The sequence below is a fragment of the Melozone crissalis genome, unplaced genomic scaffold (assembly GCF_028551555.1).
Source record: "Melozone crissalis strain CALT ecotype California unplaced genomic scaffold, PUWL_Pcris_2 ptg000424l_1, whole genome shotgun sequence".
Taxonomy (NCBI): domain Eukaryota; kingdom Metazoa; phylum Chordata; class Aves; order Passeriformes; family Passerellidae; genus Melozone; species Melozone crissalis.
Genome location: NW_026536152.1, coordinates 50,699 through 71,984, shown reverse-complemented (window position 1 = coordinate 71,984; position 21,286 = coordinate 50,699). Strand labels below are relative to the sequence as shown.

The following is a 21,286-nucleotide window of genomic DNA, read 5'->3' as shown; positions in this document are numbered from 1 at the left end:
TTGAGGCAGGGCTGGGGCTGCAGGGACAGGTCACCCCCCAGGACACTGTGGACACTCTGCTGGGATGGGGACAGGAGCACAGAGAGAGGAGTTTGGAGCAGAAAACGGCACTTTCGGGTCGTGATCCCATAAAAGGAAGGTTTGTCCCCAGTGTGGGAACCCCAGGTGCTTGGCAGTGCTGCCTTTGGGGTGAACCACAAAGCCCAGGCAGAACTGGCAGCCAGCACCAAACCCCCAGACTGTCCCATCGTCCCACTGAGCCCCTCTGGATGTCCCCTGTCACTGTCCCATGGTCCCACCGAGCCCCTCTGGATGTCCCCTGTCACCACAGGCTGCTCCTGGGGGAAATTAGGGCGTGCAGGGGGGGAGAGAAATTTTGTGTGCCAGGCTTTGGCAGGATGAAAACCCAGCGCAGGAAAGGGGAAGGCAGAACTGTAGGAGCTTAATTAATTAAAAGCGGGGGGCTCAGAGCTCAGAGCCGGCCTGAGGTGGGGCAGGAGCCCCCCCTGTGCCCCCGGTGCCTCACAGGAGAAGCAGCTGCCAGGGGAGGGGCACAGAGAGGGGACAGCGGTGGCAGCTGGCACTGTCACTTGTGGACGGACACGGAGGGGTCCGGGCCCTCGCTGCCAGGGGGGGACACTCGGCGGGTCCGGACCGGGCTGAGCACCAGCAATGGGGACACTGGGGACACTGGTGACGAGTCCAGTCCTAAGGGACGCGGGGGGAAGGCGGCGAGGAGCGCGGACGGACAGACGGAGAGAGGGACGGACGGACAGATGGAGAGAGGGAGGGACGGACGGAGAGAGGAAGAGACGGACGGAGAGAGGGAGGGGGGGACGGACGGACGGAGAGAGGGACGGACGGACGGACAGACAGACGGAGAGAGGGACAGACAGAGAGAGGGAGGGACGGAGAGAGGGAGAGAGGGACGGACGGACGGAGTGAGGAAGGGACGGATGGCGAGAAGGAGGGACGGACGGACGGACAGACAGATGGAGAGAGGGACGGACGGACGGACGGAGGGAGAAAGGGACGGACGGACAGACGGACGGACGGACGGACGGAGAGACGGACGGACGGACGGACGGAGAGAGGGACGGACGGACAGACGGACGGACGGACGGCCACCGGTAACGCCGCCCTCTAACGGCCGCCGCTCCCCCCGTCCCGTTCCCCCCCCGGTGCCCCCGGTGCCCACCTGCACGTGCACCATGCCGCAGTCCCCGCAGTCCGTGCAGCTCCCGGGCAGCACCAGGCACAGCACCCCGCGGCCGCCCCGCTCCAGCTCCGGCCGCGCCCCGGGGCCGACGCGCCCCGCCAGCACCGGCACCGGCTGAGCCCCGGGGCACCGGGGGCACCGGGGGCACCCCCGGCCGCTGCTGCCGGCACCGGGGCCTCGCTAATTCCCGAGCGCCCGCCCCTGCGCCTGGCGGGTCACCAGCAGGGGATTAGGGAGATCAGCAGAAAGCTCCCAGCGCGCTGCCGTGTGTGCCCGCCCTGCCGCCGCCTCCCCCGGGCCGACACCGACACTGCCACTGAAACCGGCACACGGGCCGGCAGCACGGCCTCGCGGTGAGCACCGGAACCGCCACCGACACCGACAGTGCCACTGCCACTGTCACTGTCACACGGGCCGGCAGCACGGCCTCGCGGTGAGCACCGGAACCGCCACCGACACCGACAGTGCCACTGCCACTGTCACTGTCACACGGGCCGGCAGCACGGCCTCGCGGTGAGCACCGGAACCGCCACCGACACCGACAGTGCCACTGCCACTGTCACTGTCACACGGGCCGGCAGCACGGCCTCGCGGTGAGCACCGGAACCGCCACCGACACCGACAGTGCCACAGCCACTGTCACTGTCACACGGGCCGGCAGCACGGCCTCGCGGTGAGCACCGGCACTGAAACCGGCACCGACATTGGCACTGACACTGTCGCACGGGCCGAAAGCACGGCCTCGTGGCGAGCACCGGCACCGACACTGGATGTCCCCTGTCACTGTTCCATGGTCCCACTGAGCCCCTCTGGGTGTCCCCTGTCACTGTTCCATCGTCCCACCGAGCCCCTCTGGATGTCCCCTGTCACTGTCCCATCGTCCCACTGAGCCCCTCTGGATGTCCCCTGTCACTGTCCCATGGTCCCACTGAGCCCCTCTGGGTGTCCCCTGTCACTGTTCCATGGTCCCACTGAGCCCCCTGAGCCCCTCTGGGTGTCCCCTGTCACTGTCCCATCGTCCCACTGAGCCCCTCTGGATGTCCCCTGTCACTGTCCCATGGTCCCACCGAGCCCCTCTGGATGTCCCCTGTCACTGTTCCATGGTCCCACTGAGCCCCTCTGGGTGTCCCCTGTCACTGTTCCATGGTCCCACTGAGCCCCTCTGGATGTCCTCTGTCACCACAGGCTGCTCCTGGGGGGAATTAGGCGGTACAGGGAGGAGGAATTTTGTGTAGGGTCCACGGGGCGAAAAACCAGCGCAGGAAAAGAGAAGGCAGAACTGCAGGAGCTTAATTAATTGAACAAGAAGAAGTAAAAGGGAAGAAAAAAAAAAAATCCCCAATAGCTGTTCAAAAAGCGCTTGCTGAGACTGAGTGATCCCACGAGGGACCCTCCAGCATCTGCTCCTCATGGAAGGGGTGGAAAATTCAGCATGAAATTTGTGTGTGGGGAGATGGGAATGGCTCTTTCCCAGGAGCCCCGAGCATCCCATGGGGCTTCCAAAGGGATGGGGAACAGGGAGGAGGTGCCACATCCTTGGGGACAAGGCAGGGATGGTGCCAACCCCCCTCTGGAGCCCATCCCTGAGGAAAAGGAGCGGCTGTGCTGCAGGCAGGAGGCTCCTGAGGGCTCCTGGAAAACCAATCCGGCTCGGGAATATCACAGGGCTCGTGTTTCTCTAAATAAGTTATTTTTCCACTGCCTCACAAAGGTGTTGTCTCTCTTCTTATTACTCTTTGTGTCATATGCAGTTAATTATTCATCCCCTTTCTGGGCTGCTCTGGGAGTGGACAGGGATCTGCTCTGGATGCTTCTGTCCCACCGGGATTGAGGTTTTGGCCATAATTCCAGTGGGATTGGGGTCCTGGCAAGGCAGGGACACGGGCCATGCCCCAGAGGAGGCCAGAGGGAGAAAAGTTGGCTGCAGATGCTCAAATGAACAACCTGATGCTCCTCATCACTTGGGACATTCCAGAAGGGAGGAGCAGGGAGGGATTGGGGTGTCCAGATCTGGGGAGAGGAGATTTTTGGAAAGCTGATGACACAGTGACAATTTTATCCTTGGGACCACATTCCCATGTCCCTGTCAGAGCCTGCCTGGCCACCTCCCCGTGCTGAGCTTTCCCAGCTCACTGCTGGTGCTCTCAGGTGAATTAATTAAAAACAAAAAAGGAAGGATTGAATTAAAAACACAAAAGGAAGGATTGAATTAAAAACACAAAAGGAAGGATTGAATTAAAAACACAAAAGGAAGGATTGAGTTAAAAGCACAAAAAGAAGGATTGAGTTAAAAGCACAAAAAGAAGGATTGAATTTAAAGCACAAAATAAGGATCCTCATTTCCCTGAGAGCCACTTCAGGGTGTGGAACCCCCCCAAGCTCCCAAGGTCAAGGGGAGAAGCCAAGAGGGAAAATCCCCCCCAGCTCCCAGAGCACCTCTCAGCGCCTGTCCCTTGAACTCGGCGGGTGCTAATTGGGCTGCTGCATAATTAATGGCACTAAACACTAGATGGAAACCCCATCCTGCCCATCAGCCTGGCACAGACTGGTTTCAAAATCACTTGGGATCTTGGGATGGGACCAAATCGCAGCTGCCAGCTGAGCCTGGAGGTGCCTTTGGATCCTCCCATCCCATGGGAACAGGGTCCTGCCAGGGCCTTTTTAACTCCTCAAATCCCACTCTGGGAATTGTGTCCCTGCCTACAGCTCCCCTCAATGAGAAGCCTCAATTCCAGCAGCTCCAGGTTCCCAAGGGCTGCCAGCACTGTCTGGTGCCACCAGCACTGCCCTGAGGGACAGCCCCATGCCAAGGGAATTTTGGGGTGCCCCACTCTGTTCTCGTGCTCCATAATCCTCGTGCAGCCACAGAATACCAGAATCACTGAGGCTGGAAAATCCCTGTGGGATCATGGAGCCCAAACTGTGCCTGATCATGAACCTGAGCACTCAGTGCCACCTCCAGGTGCCACCTCCAGGGATGGGCGCTCCAAACCCCCCTGGGCAGCCCCTTCCAGCCCTTTCCATGAGGAAATTCCTGCTGATGTCCAACCTGAGCCTCCTGAGGTACAGATAAAGGTGATGTCCCCTTACCCTGACATTGTGGGAGCAAAGCCTGGCACCACTACCTGCTCCACACCAGGGATTTGATCAGAGCCCCAAAACCCCTCCAGACCCCCAAAACCCCTCCAGACACCCCTCTCCTCTGAGACAACCCCCTCCAGACTCCCCTTTCCTCCAACACAACGCCTCCATCCCTACCTTATCCACCAGCCCTCCGCTAAAGGAGCAAAGCCTGACCCCACTACGTGCACCTCATCAGGGATTTGATCAGAGCCCCAAAACTGCTCCAGACCCCCAAAACCTCTCCAGACATCCCTTTCCTCCAACACAACCCCTCCAAGATGCCCCATCCCTACCTTATCCACCAGCCCCTTGCAATGGGAGCAAACCCTGACCCCACTACGTGCACCTCATCAGGGATTTGATCAGAGCCCCAAAACGCCTCCAGACCCCCAAAACCCCTCCAAACCTTCCTTTCCTCCAACACAACCCCTCCAAACCCTCCTTTCCTCCAGCACAACCCCTCCAGGTGCCCCATCCCTACCTTATCCGCCAGCCCCTCACCATCCTCAGCCAGCAGGTAGACGGCCCCTCCCTCAGCCAGCAGGATGGCCATGTCTGTGGTGAACAACAACCTGGGAGCAAAGCCTGACCCCACTACAAGCACCCCACCAGGGATTTGATCAGAGCCTTAAAACCGCTCCAGACCCCCCTTTCCTCCAGCACAACCCCTCCAAGGCACTCCATCCCTACCCTATCTGCCAGCCCCTTGCTGTGGCAGCAAAGCCCGACCCCATTATGTGCACCCCATCAGGGACTTGTGCAGACCCTCAAAACTGCTCCAAACCCTCCTTTCCTCCAGCAGAACCCCTCCAGGTGCCCCATCCCTACCTTATCCGCCAGCCCCTCACCATCCTCAGCCAGCAGGTAGACGGCCCCTCCCTCAGCCAGCAGGATGGCCGTGTCCGTGATGGGCAATGACCTGGGAGCAAAGCCTGACCCCACCACGGACTTGTACAGACCCCCAAAATGCCTCCAGACCCCCAAACCCCCTCCAAACCCTCCTTTCCTCCAACATAACCCCTCCAGGTGCCCCATCCCTACCTTATCCGCCAGCCCCTCACCATCCTCAGCCAGCAGGTAGACGGCCCCTCCCTCAGCCAGCAGGATGGCCGTGTCCGTGGTGGACGACGACCTGGGCCTGCCCTGGTGCTGGTGCAGGATGGCCGTGAGGCCGCTGTCCTGGGGGGCCTTGCGGCCCAGGTGGGGGCTGCCCTTCTGGGGCTCCAGCGAGCCGCTCTTGGCGCGGCGGCCGGCGCCGTGCAGGCTGGTGCCGCGCTTGATGGAGGGCCGCGAGCGGATCTGCTGCAGCACGCGGTTGAAGGCCGTGGGCCGGGCGGGCAGGTCGTGCAGGGACACGGCGTAGGACACGCGGTGCATCTCCGGGGAGCGCTCCTTCTCGTCGGGGGACTCGTGGTCCGAGGCCACGCCGTGGGCTGTGCATGAGGCGGTGGCCGTCGGTGGGCCCGGGGTGGCCGGCTCCTGCGAGCTCTGCTGGTCGCGCTCCCGCGAGCGCCGGCGGCTGTGGAACAGGTGCTTGAGGCCGTGGCTGAACATGGAGCCCTCGGAGAGCTGCTGGATTTTCTGTGGGGGAAAGAGGGGGAATTGCGGGGGTTAATTGAGGGGGTTAATTGAGGGAATGGGGGCTGTTAATTAAAGGTTTTAATTGAGGGAATGGGCACTGTTAATTGAGGGTGTTAATAGAGGAAATGGGTGCTGTTCATTGAAGGAATTGGTGCTGTTAACTGAAGGAATGGACGCTGTTTGTTAATTTAGAGAATGGGTGCTGTTAATTGAGGGTGTTAATCGAGGGAATGGGTGCTGTCAATTTAGGGTGTTAATCGAGGGAATGGGTGCTGTCAATTGAGGGAATGGGCGCTGTTAATTGAGGGTGTTCATTGAGGGAATGGGTGCTATTAATTAATCAAGGGAATGAGCGCTGTTTGTTAATTGACGGAATGGGTGCTGTTAATCAAGGGAGTGGGGGCTGTTAATTAATTGAGGAAATGGGTGCTGTTAATTGAGGGAATGCGTGCTCTTTGTTAATTGAGGGAATGGGTGTTGTTCATTGAGGGTATTAATTGAGGGAAGGGGCACTGTTAATTTAGGGAATGGGTGCTGTTAATTTAGGGAATGGGTGCTGTTAATTGAGGGTGTTAATAGAGGAAATGGGTGCTGTTCATTGAAGGAATGATCGCTGTTAATCAAGGGAACAGGCGCTGTTAATCGAGGAAATGGGTGCTGTTAATTAATGGAGGGAATGGGTGCTGTTAATTGAGGGTGTTAATAGAGGGAATGGGTGCTGTTAATTGAGGGAATGGGCGCTGTTAATTGAAGGTATTAATTGAGGGAATGGGCACTGTTAATCAAGGGAATCAGTGCTGTTAATTAATTTAGGGAATGGGCGCTGTTTGTTAGTTGAGGGAATGGGTGCTGTTAATCAAGGGAATTGGTGCTGTTAATTAATTGAAGGAATGGGTCCTGTTAATTGAGGGAATGGGTCCTGTTAATTAATTGAGGAAATGAGTACTGTTAATTGAGAGAATGGGTGCTGTTTGTAAATCAAGGGAATGGGTGCTGTTAATTGAGGGTGTTAATTGAGGGAATGGGTGCTGTTAATCAAGGGAATGGATAAATATTGGAAATACTAAGTATTAGTACTTGGAAATACTAAATATTAATGGAAGTATTGGTAATACTAAGAATTAGTGGAATTATCAGAAATACTAAATATTAGCATTTGGAAAGATGAAGTTTTAGTGGAAATACTAAGTATTAGTGGAAATATTGGAAATACTAAATAATGGTACTTGGAATTACTAAATATTAATGGAAATATTGGAAATACTAAGTATTAGTGGCCTCAGCCATGTACCAAGAGCCCCCAAGCTCCAGCAAGGATCAGGGTTTTTTTCCTGTGACATTTTCCAAGAACCAGCCCTGTGCCACTAAACCCGGTCCAAACTGGGTTTATAAATATAAAACTATTATAAAGAATATAATAATATACATAAATATTTAAAATATTATTTTTTATGATGTATATTATATTAAAATAATATATAATAATATAAAAATGAGATATAATATTATATAAAATTAGATATAATTATATATAAAAATAATATGCAATAACACATAAATACAAACTGGGCAGCCACTGGTTTCCAGCAGGAGATGGGGACATGTGGCTGCCCTGAGCATTCCCAGCTCTCCCTTTCCAGGGGCTGCATCCCACATTCCCAGCAAACAATCCCAGGGACTCAGCGTGGCAGCTGGCCATGGAATCATGAATATGGATGGTGGAACAGATCCTGCTCCTGATTACAGCCAGGGCAGCCTGGCCAGGGTCCTGGAAATCCAGGGTTCCACTGGAACCTGGCCAGGGATCTTCCCTGCAAGCCCTGGAAATCTGGGGTGCTGCTGGAACACCCAGATTTGAGGCCAAGGTTCCTTGCAGCCACTGGAAATCCAGGGTTCCACTGGAACCTGGCCAGGGATCTTCCCTGCAAGCCCTGGAAATCTGGGGTGCTGCTGGAACACCCAGATTTGAGGCCAAGGTTCCTTGCAGCCACTGGAAATCCAGGGTTCCACTGGAACCTGGTCAGGGATCTGGAAATTTGGAATTCCACTGGAATCTGGCCAGGGTTCTTCCCTGCAGCCCCTGGAAATCCAGGATTCCATTGGAACACCCAGATTTAAGGCCAGGGTTCCAGTGGAAATTTGGAGTTCCCCTGGAAATCGGGGGTTCCCTGCAGGCACTGGAAATCCAGGGTTCTACAGGAACACTCAGATTTGAGGCCAGTGTTCCCTGCAGCCACTGGAAATTTGGGGTTCCCCTGGAAATTTGGGGTTCCCATGGAAATTTGGGGTTCCACTGGAAATCCAGGGTTCCCTGCAGCCACTGGAAATCCAGAGTTCTACAGGAACACTCAGATTTGAGGCCAGGGTTCCCTGCAGCCACTGGAAATTTGGGGTTCCCCTGGAAATTTGGGGTTCCACTGGAAATACAGGGCTCCCTACAGCCACTGGAAATTCAGTGTTCCACTGGAACACCCAGATTTGAGGCCAGGGTTCCACTGGAAATTTGGGGTTCCTTGGAAATTCAGGGTTCCACTGGAAATCCAGGGTTCTGAAACTGGAACACCCAGATTTAAGGCCAGGGTTCCAGTGGAAATTTGGGGTTCCACTGGAAATCCAGGGTTCCCTGCAGCCACTGGAAATCCAGAGTTCTACAGGAACACTCAGATTTGAGGCCAGGGTTCTCTGCAGCCACTGGAAATTTGGGGTTCCCCTGGAAATTTGGGGTTCCACTGGAAATACAGGGCTCCCTACAGCCACTGGAAATCCAGTGTTCCACTGGAACACCCAGATTTGAGGCCAGGGTTCCTCTGGAAATTTGGGGTTCCCCTGGAAATCCAGGGTTCCTTTCAGCCACTGGAAATCTGGAATCTCACCAGGGTTCTGGAAATCTGGGATTTCACTGGAATCTCACCAGGATTCCATTGCAACACCCAGATTTAAGGCCAGGGTTCCCCTGGAAATCGGGGTTCCCCTGGAAATCGGGGGTTCCCTGCAGCCACTGGAAATTTGGGGTTCCCATGGAAATTTGGGGTTCCACTGGAAATTCAGGGTTCCCTGCAGCCACTGCAAATCCAGGGTTCTGAAACTGGAACACCCAGATTTAAGGCCAGGGTTCCAGTGGAAATTTGGGGTTCCACTGGAAATTCAGGTTTCCCTGCAGCCACTAGAAAACCAGTATTCCATTGGAATACCTAGGTTTGAGGCCGGGGTTCCACTGGAATTCCGAGGTTCCACTGGAAATCCAGGGTTCCCCTGGAACACCCAGATTTGCATCCCAGGAGATTTTGGCCCCGTGCCCTCCACATCCCCTGTGTGAGGAGAAGTGGGGAGCAGCAACTCCTAGCATTTCCAAATCCCAGCATTTCCAAATCCCAAATCCCAGCATTTCCAAATCCCAAATCCCAGCATTTCCAAATCCCAGCATTTCCAAATCCCAAATCCCAGCATTTTCAAATCCCAAATCCCAGCATTTCCAAATCCCAAATCCCAGCATTTACAAGTCCCAAATCCCAGCATTTCCAGATCCCAAATTCCCAGCATTTCCAAATCCCAAATCCCAGCATTTCCAGATCCCAAATTCCCAGCATTTCCCAAGGGCTCAGAGCATCCTCAGTGGCACACAGCTGGGATTTTGGGACAGCTGAGATGTCCCAGGAGCTGCAGGCAGAGGAGCAGCTCAGGGCCATGCAGAACGAGCTCCTTCCCCTAAAAATCCCAGACAAACCCAAACCCAGCACGCCTGGAGGAACCAGCAAAGGGATCCTGTGTCCCCAAACTCTGCAGGAAAAGCTTTTCACCCTCCCCTGAGCCACTCACAACACAAATCTCCATCATTTCAGGCTCTTCCTTGGAAATATATAATAAATCTCCCGTGCTGAATGGCTTCTTGGGGAAATAACAATTTAAATTTTATTCTATTTATAGAGTCTCTATGGAAACAGAGGCAGCATTTGAGAGGTAAGAGCTCCAAACCCCCAGATTCCTCCCGTGGAGGGCACGGCCAGAGCTGCACAAGGTCCAGGGGAAAAGAAAATCCCAACTCCCCTTAAAGCCTTCAGGTAAATTATTTGTGATATGGACTTCCCAATCTTGAATGGTCTTCTGCAGAAATAAACAATTTCAGTTCTCATTTCACTTTTAAAAAAAATAAATTTAGTTCTGCTGGTGAATTTGCCTGAGCTGAACATCTTTAATATTCCTTAATATAATTTCTGTGAAAGTTCTTACACAAAATACCGACTAAGTTAAACGATTAGTTGTCTCCAATTGCTTAAATGGCTTTCTTTCTTTAGGAAAATTTATTAGAAATTGTTACAAAGTGGAACTTTGAATTTCTTTTCAGCCAGAGCTGCACAAGGTCCAGGTGAAAAGAAAACCCCAACTCCCTTAAAGCCTTCAGGCAAATTATCTGTGACATGAACTTCCCAATCTTGAATGATCTTCTGCAGAAATAAACAGAATTAAAAAATAAAATATTAAAAATATTTAATTAAGAAATAAATAGAACTAAAAAATAAATTAATAGTTAAAAATTAAATTAATAAATTTCACTTCTCATTTCACTTTTTTTTTTTATAAATTTAGTTCTGCTGGTGAATTTGCCTGAGCTGAACATCTTTAATATTCCTTAATATTATTTTTGTGAAAGTTCTTATACAAAATATTGCCCAAGTTAAATGATTAGCTGTCTCCAATTACTTATATGGCTTTCTTTCTTTAGGAAAATTTATTAGAAATTGTTACAAAGTGGAACTTTGAATTTCTTTTCAGCCAGAGCTGCACAAAGTCCAGGGGAAAAGAAAATCCCAACTCCCTTAAAGCCTTCAGGCAAAATATTTGTGAAATGGACTTCCCAATCTTGAATGGTCTTCTGCAGAAATAAACGGAATTAAAACATTAAATATTAAAAATAATTAATTAAAAATAAATAAATAGAATAAGAAATAAATAAATAGAATTAAAAAAAAGAAATAAATAGAATTAAAAAATAAATAAATAACTTTCAGTTCTCATTTCACTTTTTTTTTATAGATTTAGTTCTGCTGGTGAATTTGCCTGAGGTGAACATCTTTAATATTATTTCTGTGCAAGTTCTTATATAAAATATTGCCTAAGTTAAATGATTAGCTGTCTCCAATTACTTAAATTGCTTTCTTTCTTTAAAATTAATTCTTTAAAATTAAAAGAAAATTTATTAGAAATTGCTACAAAGTGGAACTCTGAATCTCTTTTCAGCCAGAGCTGCACAAGGTCAAAGCTAAAAGAAACAACCAACTCCCTTCCCCAGGGAGATGAAAACAAACTAAAAGTGGAGCTGGAAAGATTTTGGGAGCCAAGATGCCCTCAGGGCTTCTGGATCCAACAGCTCCAACCCAGCAAAATTCACCTTTTCAGACAAATCCCCTCAGGCCCTTTCCGAGTCTTCCTGAAAGAGGTTTTCATGGGCTGGGCAGGCACGGGGTCTGCATGGAAAAAACCGAATTTGCATGGAAAAAAATAAATAAAATAAGAAATGAGGGAAGCAAGGAGGGATCCCAGGCTGGAACCCATTGAATTTCAGCTCTGGGTTTTCTGCTTTCAGGAGCTGTGAGGGGTGGCCACAAACCAATCCTGTGCTGCTGCACAAGCTCTGTTTTGTCGTGTTTTCCCAGGATATTCCTGCACTTCCAGAGCTGAGGCATTTTCCTGGCACAGAGCAGAGGCTATTTCGGAACAGCCACTGCTTACCAACCCCAGCAATGGACACAGATTCATTTCTCAGCGTGGACAGCTGTAAAACACAGGGCTGAAATCCAAAAATATCTTTATTCCTTTGGGCTTTCACATCAGCACAGCCAGGCTCTGCTGCTTGGTGCTGGGACTTGGTTCTTATGGACTTCAAAGCCCCTGCTCCATGTCCCCACAGCTGGAAAAATCCCATTTTAGCCCAAATTTTGCAGGAAAACTGGGACTTGGAGGACACTTTTGGGCTTTTTGGCAGTGCCCTTGCCACGCCAGGCTCTCCAGGGTGGTTTTGCTGCTGCTGCCACCCAGCCTGAACCGTTCCCTGACACCCAAACCCCCTCCTCATATTGCAGGCGGACACACAAGGAGAGGATCTGGTTGCCACGACCTCCCAGCACGGCCCCAGGCTGAGAAATCCTGCTCAGTTGTGAGGATTGTTAATTATTGATTCACCCCCAGCCCGCCCAGAGGCTCCAGACAAGGCTCTGCAGCTCTTTGGAACATTTGCACAAACGTGGGGAGAAGTCTCATCCCTTCCCATCCCATCCCATTACAGATTTTAGGACACAGGGGGAAGTTTAATCAATTCCCACCCCATCCCATTCCAGATTTAAGTCTCATCCCTTCCCATCCCATTCCAGATTTTAAATCTCATCCCTTTCCACCCCATCTCATTCCATATTTTTGGGCACAGGGGGAAGTCTCACCAATTCCCACCCCATCCCATTCCAGGTTTTAAGTCTCATCCCTCCCAGCCTGTCGCAGACATTTTTACACAGAAATCTTTTCTTTCAGATTTCTGCATTTTCTGGGAAGCTGAGGGCCCCCAGAAAGACAATGTAAACAATTATTATCAGCTGCTGTAGAATGCAATAGGATTCACCTTGATTAGCTCATTTTCTATGTTTATAATTAAGGGCCAATCACCAGTGCAAGCTAGGAGACCGAGTCCCTAGACACAACTTTGTTATAGATTCTTTCTTTTCTATTCTTAACCTAGCTAGCATCTGCAAACTTCTCTCTTTGTTCTATTTAGTATAGTAATAATGTATTATATATCATATATCAATAAATCCAACCTTCTGATCAAGAAACAAGATTCACCGTCTCTCTCTCACCAGCAGCGACCCACTCAAGACGCTGTAATACCAGCCCATCTCATTCTATATTTTAGGGCACAGGGGGAAGTTTAATCCATTCCCATCCCATCCCATCCCAGATTTTAGGCATAGGGGAAAGTCTCACCCCTTCCCAACCCATCCCATAACAGATTTTAGGGCATGGGGGGAAGACTCATCAATTCCCACCCCATCTCATTCCAGATTTTAAGTCTTATCCCTTCCCACTTCTAGTTTTAAGTCTCATCCCTTGCCATTCCATTCCAGATTTTAAATCCCATCCCTTCCCACCCCATCCTATTCCATATTTTAGGGCACAGAGGGAAGTCTCCTCCCTTCCCATCCCATCCCTTCCCATCCCATTCCAGATTTGAAATCTCATCTCTTTCCACCCCATCCCACTCCAGATTTTAGGGCACAGGGGGACGTTTAATCCATTCCCATCCAATTCCAGATTTTAAGGCATAGGGGAAAGTCTCATCAATTCCCACCCCATGCCATTCCAGATTTTAAGTCTCATCCCTTCCCATCCCATCCTAAAATATTCCATATTTTAGGGCATGAGGGGAAGTCTCATCCCTTCTCACCTCATCCCATTTTACATTTTAGGGCACAGAGCAAAGTCTCATCAATTCCCACCCAATCCCGTTCCATATTTTTAGGGCACAGGGGGAAGTTTAATCCATTCCCATCCCATCTCATTCCAGATTTTAAGTCTCATCCCTTCCCACCCCATCCTAAAATATTCCATATTTTAGGTCATGGGAGGAAATCTCATCCCTTCTCCCCCCCATCCAATTCCAGATTTTAGGGCACAGGTAAAAGTCTCATCAATTCCCACCCCATCCAATTCTATATTTTAAGGCAGAGGGGGAAGTCTCATCCCTTCCTACCACATCCTAACATATTCCATATTTTAGGGCCCAGAGGGAATTCTCATCCCTTCTCACCCTATCCCATTGCAGATTTTAGGGCAGAGGGGGAAATATCATTCCTTCCCATCTCATTCCAGATTTTAAGTCTCATCCCTTCCCAGCCCATAATTTTAAGGCACACAGGAATGTCTCATCCCATCCCACCCCATCCCATTCCATATTTTAAGTCTCATCCCTTCCCACCCCATCGATCCTATCCAATTCCATATTTTAGGGCACAGGGGGAAAGTCTCATCCATTCCCACCCCATCTCATTCCAGATTTTAAGTCCCATCCCATCCCAGATTTTAGGACACAGGGAAAAGTCTTATCCCTTCCCACCCCATCCTATTCCAGATTTTAAGTTTCATCCCTTCCCATCCCATTCCAGATTTTAAATCCCATCCCATTCCATCCCTTCCCACCCCATCCCATCCCAGATTTTAGGGCATGGGGAGGCCACAGCCCCCAAACAGCAGCAGGATCCCAGCAGATCCTGCTAATTTTGGATTTTCCAGCCCTGCTGCTGCTTCTCCAGCTGATTCTCCTCAGGCAGGCCCAAGAGGCTCCTGCCACCACCCAGCCAGGCTGGGGACCGGCTCAGAGCTGTCCCCAAGGGTGACAACCAGCCCAGCACAGCCCGGCCCCTTCTCCCCCAGCATCCCAAGCTGCCACGAGCGCCAAGGAAAACGCCTGGATGTTCCCAAATGGCAAAGGCAGCACTCCCCCACAGCCTGCTGCTCCTCGGGGACAGCTGAGAGCAGCAGCAGCAGCAGCAGCAGCATGTGACAAACGTGACTCATGCTGGGCAGGGCACCCGAGTGACAGCGACAGCCCAGAGCTGCCGGGAGTGACAGCACAGAGCTCCGGGGAGAGCTCCGGGAATAACGGGAATAACGGGATGTGTGCCCAGGTGTGGGAATGCTCTGGGAATAACAGAATTCACTGCCCAGGTGTGGGGATAGCAGGGAATTCACTGCCCAGGTATGGGAATGGTAGGGAATAGCAGGGAATAGCAGGGAATTCACTGTCCACGTGTGGGATAACAGAATACACACACTGGGAATAACAGAATTCATTGCCCAGATGTGGGAATGCTCTGGGGAAAATGGAATTCACTGCCCAGGTGTGGGAATGCTCTGGGATAGTGGAATTCACTGCCCAGGTGTGGGGATAGTAGGGAATGCATTGCCCAGGTGTGGGAATGCTCTGGGATAATGGAATGTGTGCCCAGGTGTGGGAATGGTCTGGGAATAGCAGGGAATTCAGTGCCCAGGTGTGGAAATGCTCTGGGGAAAATGGAATTCACTGTCCAGATGTGGGAATGTTCTGGGATAATGGGATGAACTGTCCAGGTGTGGGGAATAGCAGGAAATAGCAGGAAATTCAATGTCCACATGTAGGAACACTCTGGGAATAACAGAATTCATTGCCCAGGTGTGGGAATTCTCTGGGATAATGGAATTTACTGCCCAGGTATGGGGATAGTGAGGAATGCACTGCCCAGGTATGGGAATGGTCTGGGGATAGCAGGGAATTCACTGTCCACGTGTGGGAACACTCTGGGAATAACAGAATTCCCTGCCCAAGTGTGGGAATGCTCTGGGATAATGGGATGTGTGCCCAGGTGTGAGGATAACAGGGAATGCACTGCCCAGGTGTGGGAATGGTCTGGGAATAGCAGGGAATTCAATGGCCACATGTGGGAACACTCTGGGAATAACAGACTTCCCTGTCCAGATGTGGGAATGTTTTGGGGAAAAGAAAATCGAATTCACTGCCCAGGTGTGAGGAATAGGAGGGAATTCACTGCCCAGGTGTGGGAATGCTCTGGGATAATGGGATGTGTGTCCAGGTGTGGGGATAGCAAGGAATGCACTGCCCAGGTGTGGGAATGTTCTGGGAATAGCAGAGAATTCAATGTTCACATGTGGGAACACTCTGGGAATAAGAGAATGCTCTGGGACAATGGAATTTACTGCCCAGGTGTCGGAATGTTGTGAGGTAATGGAATGTGTGCCCAGGTGTGGGAATGGTCTGGCAATAGCAGAATTCACTGCCCAGGTGTGGGAATGGTCTGGGGAAAATGGAATTCACTGCCCAGGTGTGGGAATCCTCTGGGGATAATGGGATGAACTGTCCAGGTGTGGAAATGGTCTTGGGATTCACTGCCCAGGTGTGAGGAATAGGAGGGAATTCACTGCCCACGTGTGGGAATGATCTGGGGATAGCAGGGAATTCACTGTCCATGCGTGGGAACACTCTGGGAATAATAGAATTCATTGCCCAGGTGTGGGAATGCTCTGGGAATAGCAGGAAATTCAATGTTCATGTGTTGGAATGCTCTGGGAATAACAGAATTCACTGTCCAGGTGTGGGAATGCTCTGGGGATAACAGGGATCCAGGGAAAACAGAGCCAGGGAAAACCAAGAGAGCCAGGGAAAACAGAAACCCAGGGAAAACCAACAGAGAGCCAGGGAAAACGCATCCAGGGAAAACAGAAACCCAGGGAAAATGGAGAGCCAGGGAAAACACATCCAGGGAAAACAGAAACCCAGGAAAACCCTTGGCTCAGGAGCAGTGGCAGTTTGGATGCGGGGTTTTGGATGGATCCCATCACTCCTGCAGGAATCGCTGGCACCCAGGGATTGCTGAGCACAGCTGCCACACACCAGCTCTGCTCCTTGCCAGAATTCATTTTTCCCCTCGTTTTCCCCAAGGGTGTCAGCAGAGGAGCCAGAGCCAGGGCTGGGAAGGGAGAGACATGGATCTGCTGGAGTTCAGGGCCGGAGGTGACACCAGGCAGGCTGTGCTGGTTCCAGGGTGCCACCTCAAATCCATCTCACTGCAGCCAAGGGTTTACTCTGATCCTAAATCATCCATGGGGACAGGAATCTCTGATCCTGCCCCATGCACAGGGACAGGAATCTCTGAACCTTCCCCATCCATGGGGACAAAACAGGCACAGGAATCTCTGATCTCCTTAGTTATCCATGGGGACAGGACAGGGACAGGAATCACTGATCCTGCCCCATCCATGGGGACAGGAATCTCTGAGCCTTCACCATCCATGGGGACAGGAATTTCTGATCCTGCCCCATCCACAGGGACAGGAATCTCTGAGCCTTAATCATCCACAGGGATGGGACAAGGATAGGAATCTGATAATCATCCATGGGCACAGGAATCTCTGATCCTTCACCATCCATAGGGCCAGGAATCTCTGATCCTGCTCCATCCACAGGGACAGGACAGGGACAGGAATTTCTGTTCCTGCTCCATCCATGGGGACAGGAATCTCTGAGCCTTCATCATCCACAGGGACAGGAATCTGATCCTGCCCTATCCATGGGGACAGGACAGGGACAGGAATCTCTGATCCTGCTCCATCCCCAGGGACAGGAATCTCTGATTCTTCATCATCCATGGGGACAGAACAGGGACAGGAATCTCTGATCTTTCATCTTCCATGGGGACAGGAAAGGGGCAAGAATCCCTGATCCTGCCCCATCCACAGGGAGAGGAATCTCTGATCCTCTCCCATCCATGGGGACTGGAATCTCTGATCCTTCATCTTCCATGGGGACAGGACTCTCTGATCCTTAATTATCCATGGGGAGAGGACAGGGACAGGGATCCCTGATCATCACTTCCCCATCCACAGGGACAGGACAGGAACAGGAATCTCTGATCCTGCCCCATCCAAAGGGACAAGAATTTTTGATCCTGTCTGATCCACGAGGACAGGACAGGGACAGGAATCTCTGATCCTTAATTATCCATGGGAACAGGAATCTCTGATCCTTCATCAGTGGGGACAAGAAAGGACAGGAATCTCTGATTCTGCCCCGTGCACAGGGACAGGAATTTCTGATCCTTAATCATCCACAGGGACAGGAATCCCTGATCCTGCTCCATCCATGGGGACAGGAATCTGATCCTGCCCCGTGCACAGGAACAGGAATCTCTGATCCTTCACCATCCACAGGGACAGGAATCTGATTCTGCTCCACCCATGGGGACAGGAATCTCAGATCCTGTCCCATCCAAGGGGACAGGAATCTGGATTTGGAGCAGAACCAGCTTGAACCCACCCCACCAGCAGCTCCACAGGGGGTTTGGAGCAGGAAAACTCAGCTCTATTAATTAATTATTTATTAATTTATGAACTGGTGGTGGCTGTGGCACAGCGCCTGGCACGCTGTGGTACCTGTGGGCAGCAGCCAGCCCCAGCCCTGCCCGAGTTGTGCCCAGTTTGAGGATTTATTTTAATGAATTGCTGCATTAAAGGTGAGCCCTGGCAGCAGACCCGCAGGAAGGGAGCACGGGCAGCTCGATAAAATCAATGGGGTTTGTTTGGCCTCGGATGCTGCTGCTGCAGGAGGTTGTGGAGCTCCTGCTCCGGGGTGCCAGCCCTGGAATGTTTGGGGTGGTGGGCACAGCCATGGGAAGCTGCAGCTCCAACATTCCCACCCTTTTCTGAGCCTCTGTGACACATGCGGGATGGAGAAGGGACAGAGAAAAACACCTTGGATGTGCCAAGCGTGGCTCTGAGCTCATGGATCATGGATTAAAGTCAGAAAATCATGGAATGGTTTGGCTGGGAAAGGGACCTTAAACCTCATCCAGGTCCAGGGGTGGGCAGGGACACCTCCCACTGTCCCAGGCTGCTCCAAACTCATCCAGCCTGGCCCTGGACACTGCCAGGGATCCAGGACAGCCACAGCTCCTCTGGGATACCCCGTGCCACCCTCCCATGCCATGGATGTGCCCGGCCCTGGCTCCTCCAGCTGTTTTTGGGCAGCAGCAAAGCCCAAGCAGCCTCAGGAGCTGCTGGGCCACCAAGGGAAGGCCCCAGGTGCCACCTCCAGCAGCCACAGGGGCTCCCTGTGCTCAGAGCAGCCGAGTTCTCCTCTGGGAACACGGATTTGATCTCCTGGCAGTGCCATCGTGACCTTGACCCCACCGGTGACACCGAGGGGCTCCATCCTGCATCCCACATTTCCCACTTTTCCCAGGGCTTTTTGAAGGCACCCACTCTGCCATCTGATCCCGCCCTGCCCACGGCATTCCCGCCCCTGCACACCCCGAATTCCACGCTGGGAATTCACCAATAAAACCCCGCTGGGCCGCCGGGGGTCGGAGCTGCTTTTTTGCCCCAAATCCAGGGGAATTCCGTGCTGGATTCCAGCAGGATCCCGGCTCCGGGATGGGCTCGGTGCCTCCCGCAGCGCTGCAGTGCCCGGGGTTTGTGTTTTGTTTTCCTCCTCCTCCTCCAGCGGCCCCGCGGGCCCGGCAGGAGCAGCCTCGGGGCCATTCCCACATTCCCACATTTCCACACCGTCACTCCCGGTGCCGCAGCCACGGAGCCTCCTGGATCCTACCGGAGCATCCCCCCCATATCCTTCCAGATCCTCCTGGATCCTACCGGAGCATCCCCCCCATATCCTTTCCCCATATCCTCCTGGATCCTACCGGAGCATCCCCCTCCAAATCCTCCGGGGTCCTACCCCAGTATCCCCCCATGTCCCTCTAGATCCTCCTGGATCCTCCCGGAGCATCCCCCCTGGATATTCCTGGAGCATTGCCCCCATATCCCCCCGGATCCTACTGGAGCATCCCCTGGGATTCTCCCGGAGCATCCCCCCCATATCCCCCTAGATCCTCCCGGAGCATTACCCCAGATCCTACCGAAGCATCCCCCTCATTTCCCCTGGATCCTACCAGAGCATCCCCCCCATATTCCCCCGAAGCATCCCGGAGCATCTCCCCCAGATCCTCCTGGATCCCCGCGGATCATCCCCTCGACTCCCGGCAGGGATTTCCCGGGATCAGCGCAGCCCCTCCGCAGAGGGGCAGCCCCCCAAACCCGGGATTTCTTCATCCCAGCAGAATCCCAATCCCAGGGGTGTCCCCGCTGCAGGAGCAGCCCCATTCTGGGACCACCTCCATCCCGACCCCAGGAGGATCCTGTCCCAGCAATTCCCCATCCCAGCGGTGTCTCCATCCCTGGAGCACCCTCATCCAGTAGGATCCCCGGAACAGGGACGGGGCATCCTAATCCCAGCAGGATCTCTGCTGATAGGATTATTCCCATCCCAGGAGCACCCCAATCCTGGAGCACCCTAATCCAGGGGTATCCTCCTCCAGGAGCACCCCATTCCCAGGATCATCCTCATCCTAGGAGCACCCCAATCCAGGAGCACCCTGTTCCCAGGGGTCTGCTCCCTCTGGAGCATCCCATTCCCAGGGTTACCCCAATCCAGGAGCACGCCAATCCAGAGATGCCCTGCGCTAGAGCACCCTATTCCCAGGATCATCCCCATCCCAGGAGCACCACAATCCAGGAGAACCCTGCCCCTGGAGCACCCCATTCCCAGGATTATCCCCATCCCAGGGTTCCCCCAATCCCGGAGCCATCCGGCATCCTCCAAGGTCACACCTGTAGGACCGACGGGATGGATGGGGATGTCGGCACTCCCGAGCTCCATCGCTCCGGTGACCCCGCCGGGCTCTCCCCACCCCGGTCACCCCCGGGACCCCCCTCCCCCGCCGATCCTGCGGGATTTTCCCGTCCCCCCGTGTCCCACCGGGGCGCTCCCGCCGCTCACCTTCAGGTCGGGGGGCTTGGAGCGCGGCGGCGCCGGGACAGCGCCCGCCTCGGGGGCCGCCGCCGCCTCGCCGGCCTTGCCCTCCATCACTCCGTGACCGGGCGATTCCCCCGCGGCGCCGGGATCCTCCTCGGGCTGCTGCAGCTCGTCCGAGCGGCACCGCTTCATCCCGGGAGCGCCGTGCCCGGGCCGAGCGGGGGGCGCCTACGGCCGCAGCAGCGGTGCCGGCGGCGGCGGGCGGCGCCCCGGCGGCCGCTGCGGGGCCCGCGGGCTGCGCGGCCCCGGCCCGCCCGCCCCGCCGAGCCCGGGCCGGGCGGCGGCTCCGCGCCGCGGCGGCTCCGCGCCCGCCGCCGGCACCGGCATCGCCGCCGCCGCCGCGCCTGATGGGCAGCGCCGCTGGCCAATGGCGATGTGAGCGAGGAGGTGTCTCGCGTGGTGATTGGTGAAGCGTGATCAGGGGGCGGTGCTGGCGGGAGTAATAGACCAATGAAGGCGCGCGGAGGGCGGGGCCGGCGCTGGTGATTCGCGGAGGCGGAGCGGAGCTGGAGAGGGGCGCGCCGCCTCCTGCCGAGCCGCTCCGCGCAGCGCGGGATGGGGGAACAGCAGGCGGTGTCTGAGCTCCCCCTTTTACTCCTCCTGTTTAAATACATCATTTCATGGTCGTTCTCGTTTTTTGGGGAATTTTTGCTCGTCCCCCGCGGGGGTGCGCAGAGGCCGCGGGGAGAGGTCGGCGGGCGCTCTTCGTGAGACTACAAACTCCATGAGGCTTTGCGGCAAAACGGACTACAACTCCCGGCATTCCTCCGCGGGTTGGGAAAATGAACTTCATTTGGATGTAAATAAACTACATCTCCCAGCGTGCCTCGCGCGCTGGGTGCGCCCGGCCTCCTCCCCCTTTGCCCTGCGGCACGCCGACAAACGTTCCGCGCACACGCAGCGCGGCCGGTGGAGGCGCTTCCCCTCGGGAGAAGGCGGCGGCCGCGGGGGTCGGGGAG

The 21,286-nt window shown here is 53.7% G+C and overlaps 1 protein-coding gene across 2 annotated transcripts in view; it reads right to left on the bottom strand.

Moving 5' to 3' along the window:
* TMCC2 (transmembrane and coiled-coil domain family 2) overlaps positions 1-20,474 on the bottom strand; it is a 37,313-nt gene extending 16,839 nt beyond the window's left edge. The window contains exons 1-2 of one of the 2 annotated variants that reach the window (XM_054294967.1): positions 20,292-20,474; positions 5,384-5,923 (exon numbers count right to left, since the gene is read on the bottom strand). In XM_054294967.1, coding sequence (XP_054150942.1) covers positions 5,384-5,923; positions 20,292-20,459 — 708 coding nt within the window. In that variant the 5' untranslated portion in view covers positions 20,460-20,474. Of the gene's footprint in view, positions 1-4,823; positions 4,914-5,383; positions 5,924-20,291 lie in introns of those variants that run through there. The other variant, XM_054294966.1, reaches the window with a different exon arrangement.
* Between the last annotated feature and the right edge of the window lie 812 nt (positions 20,475-21,286).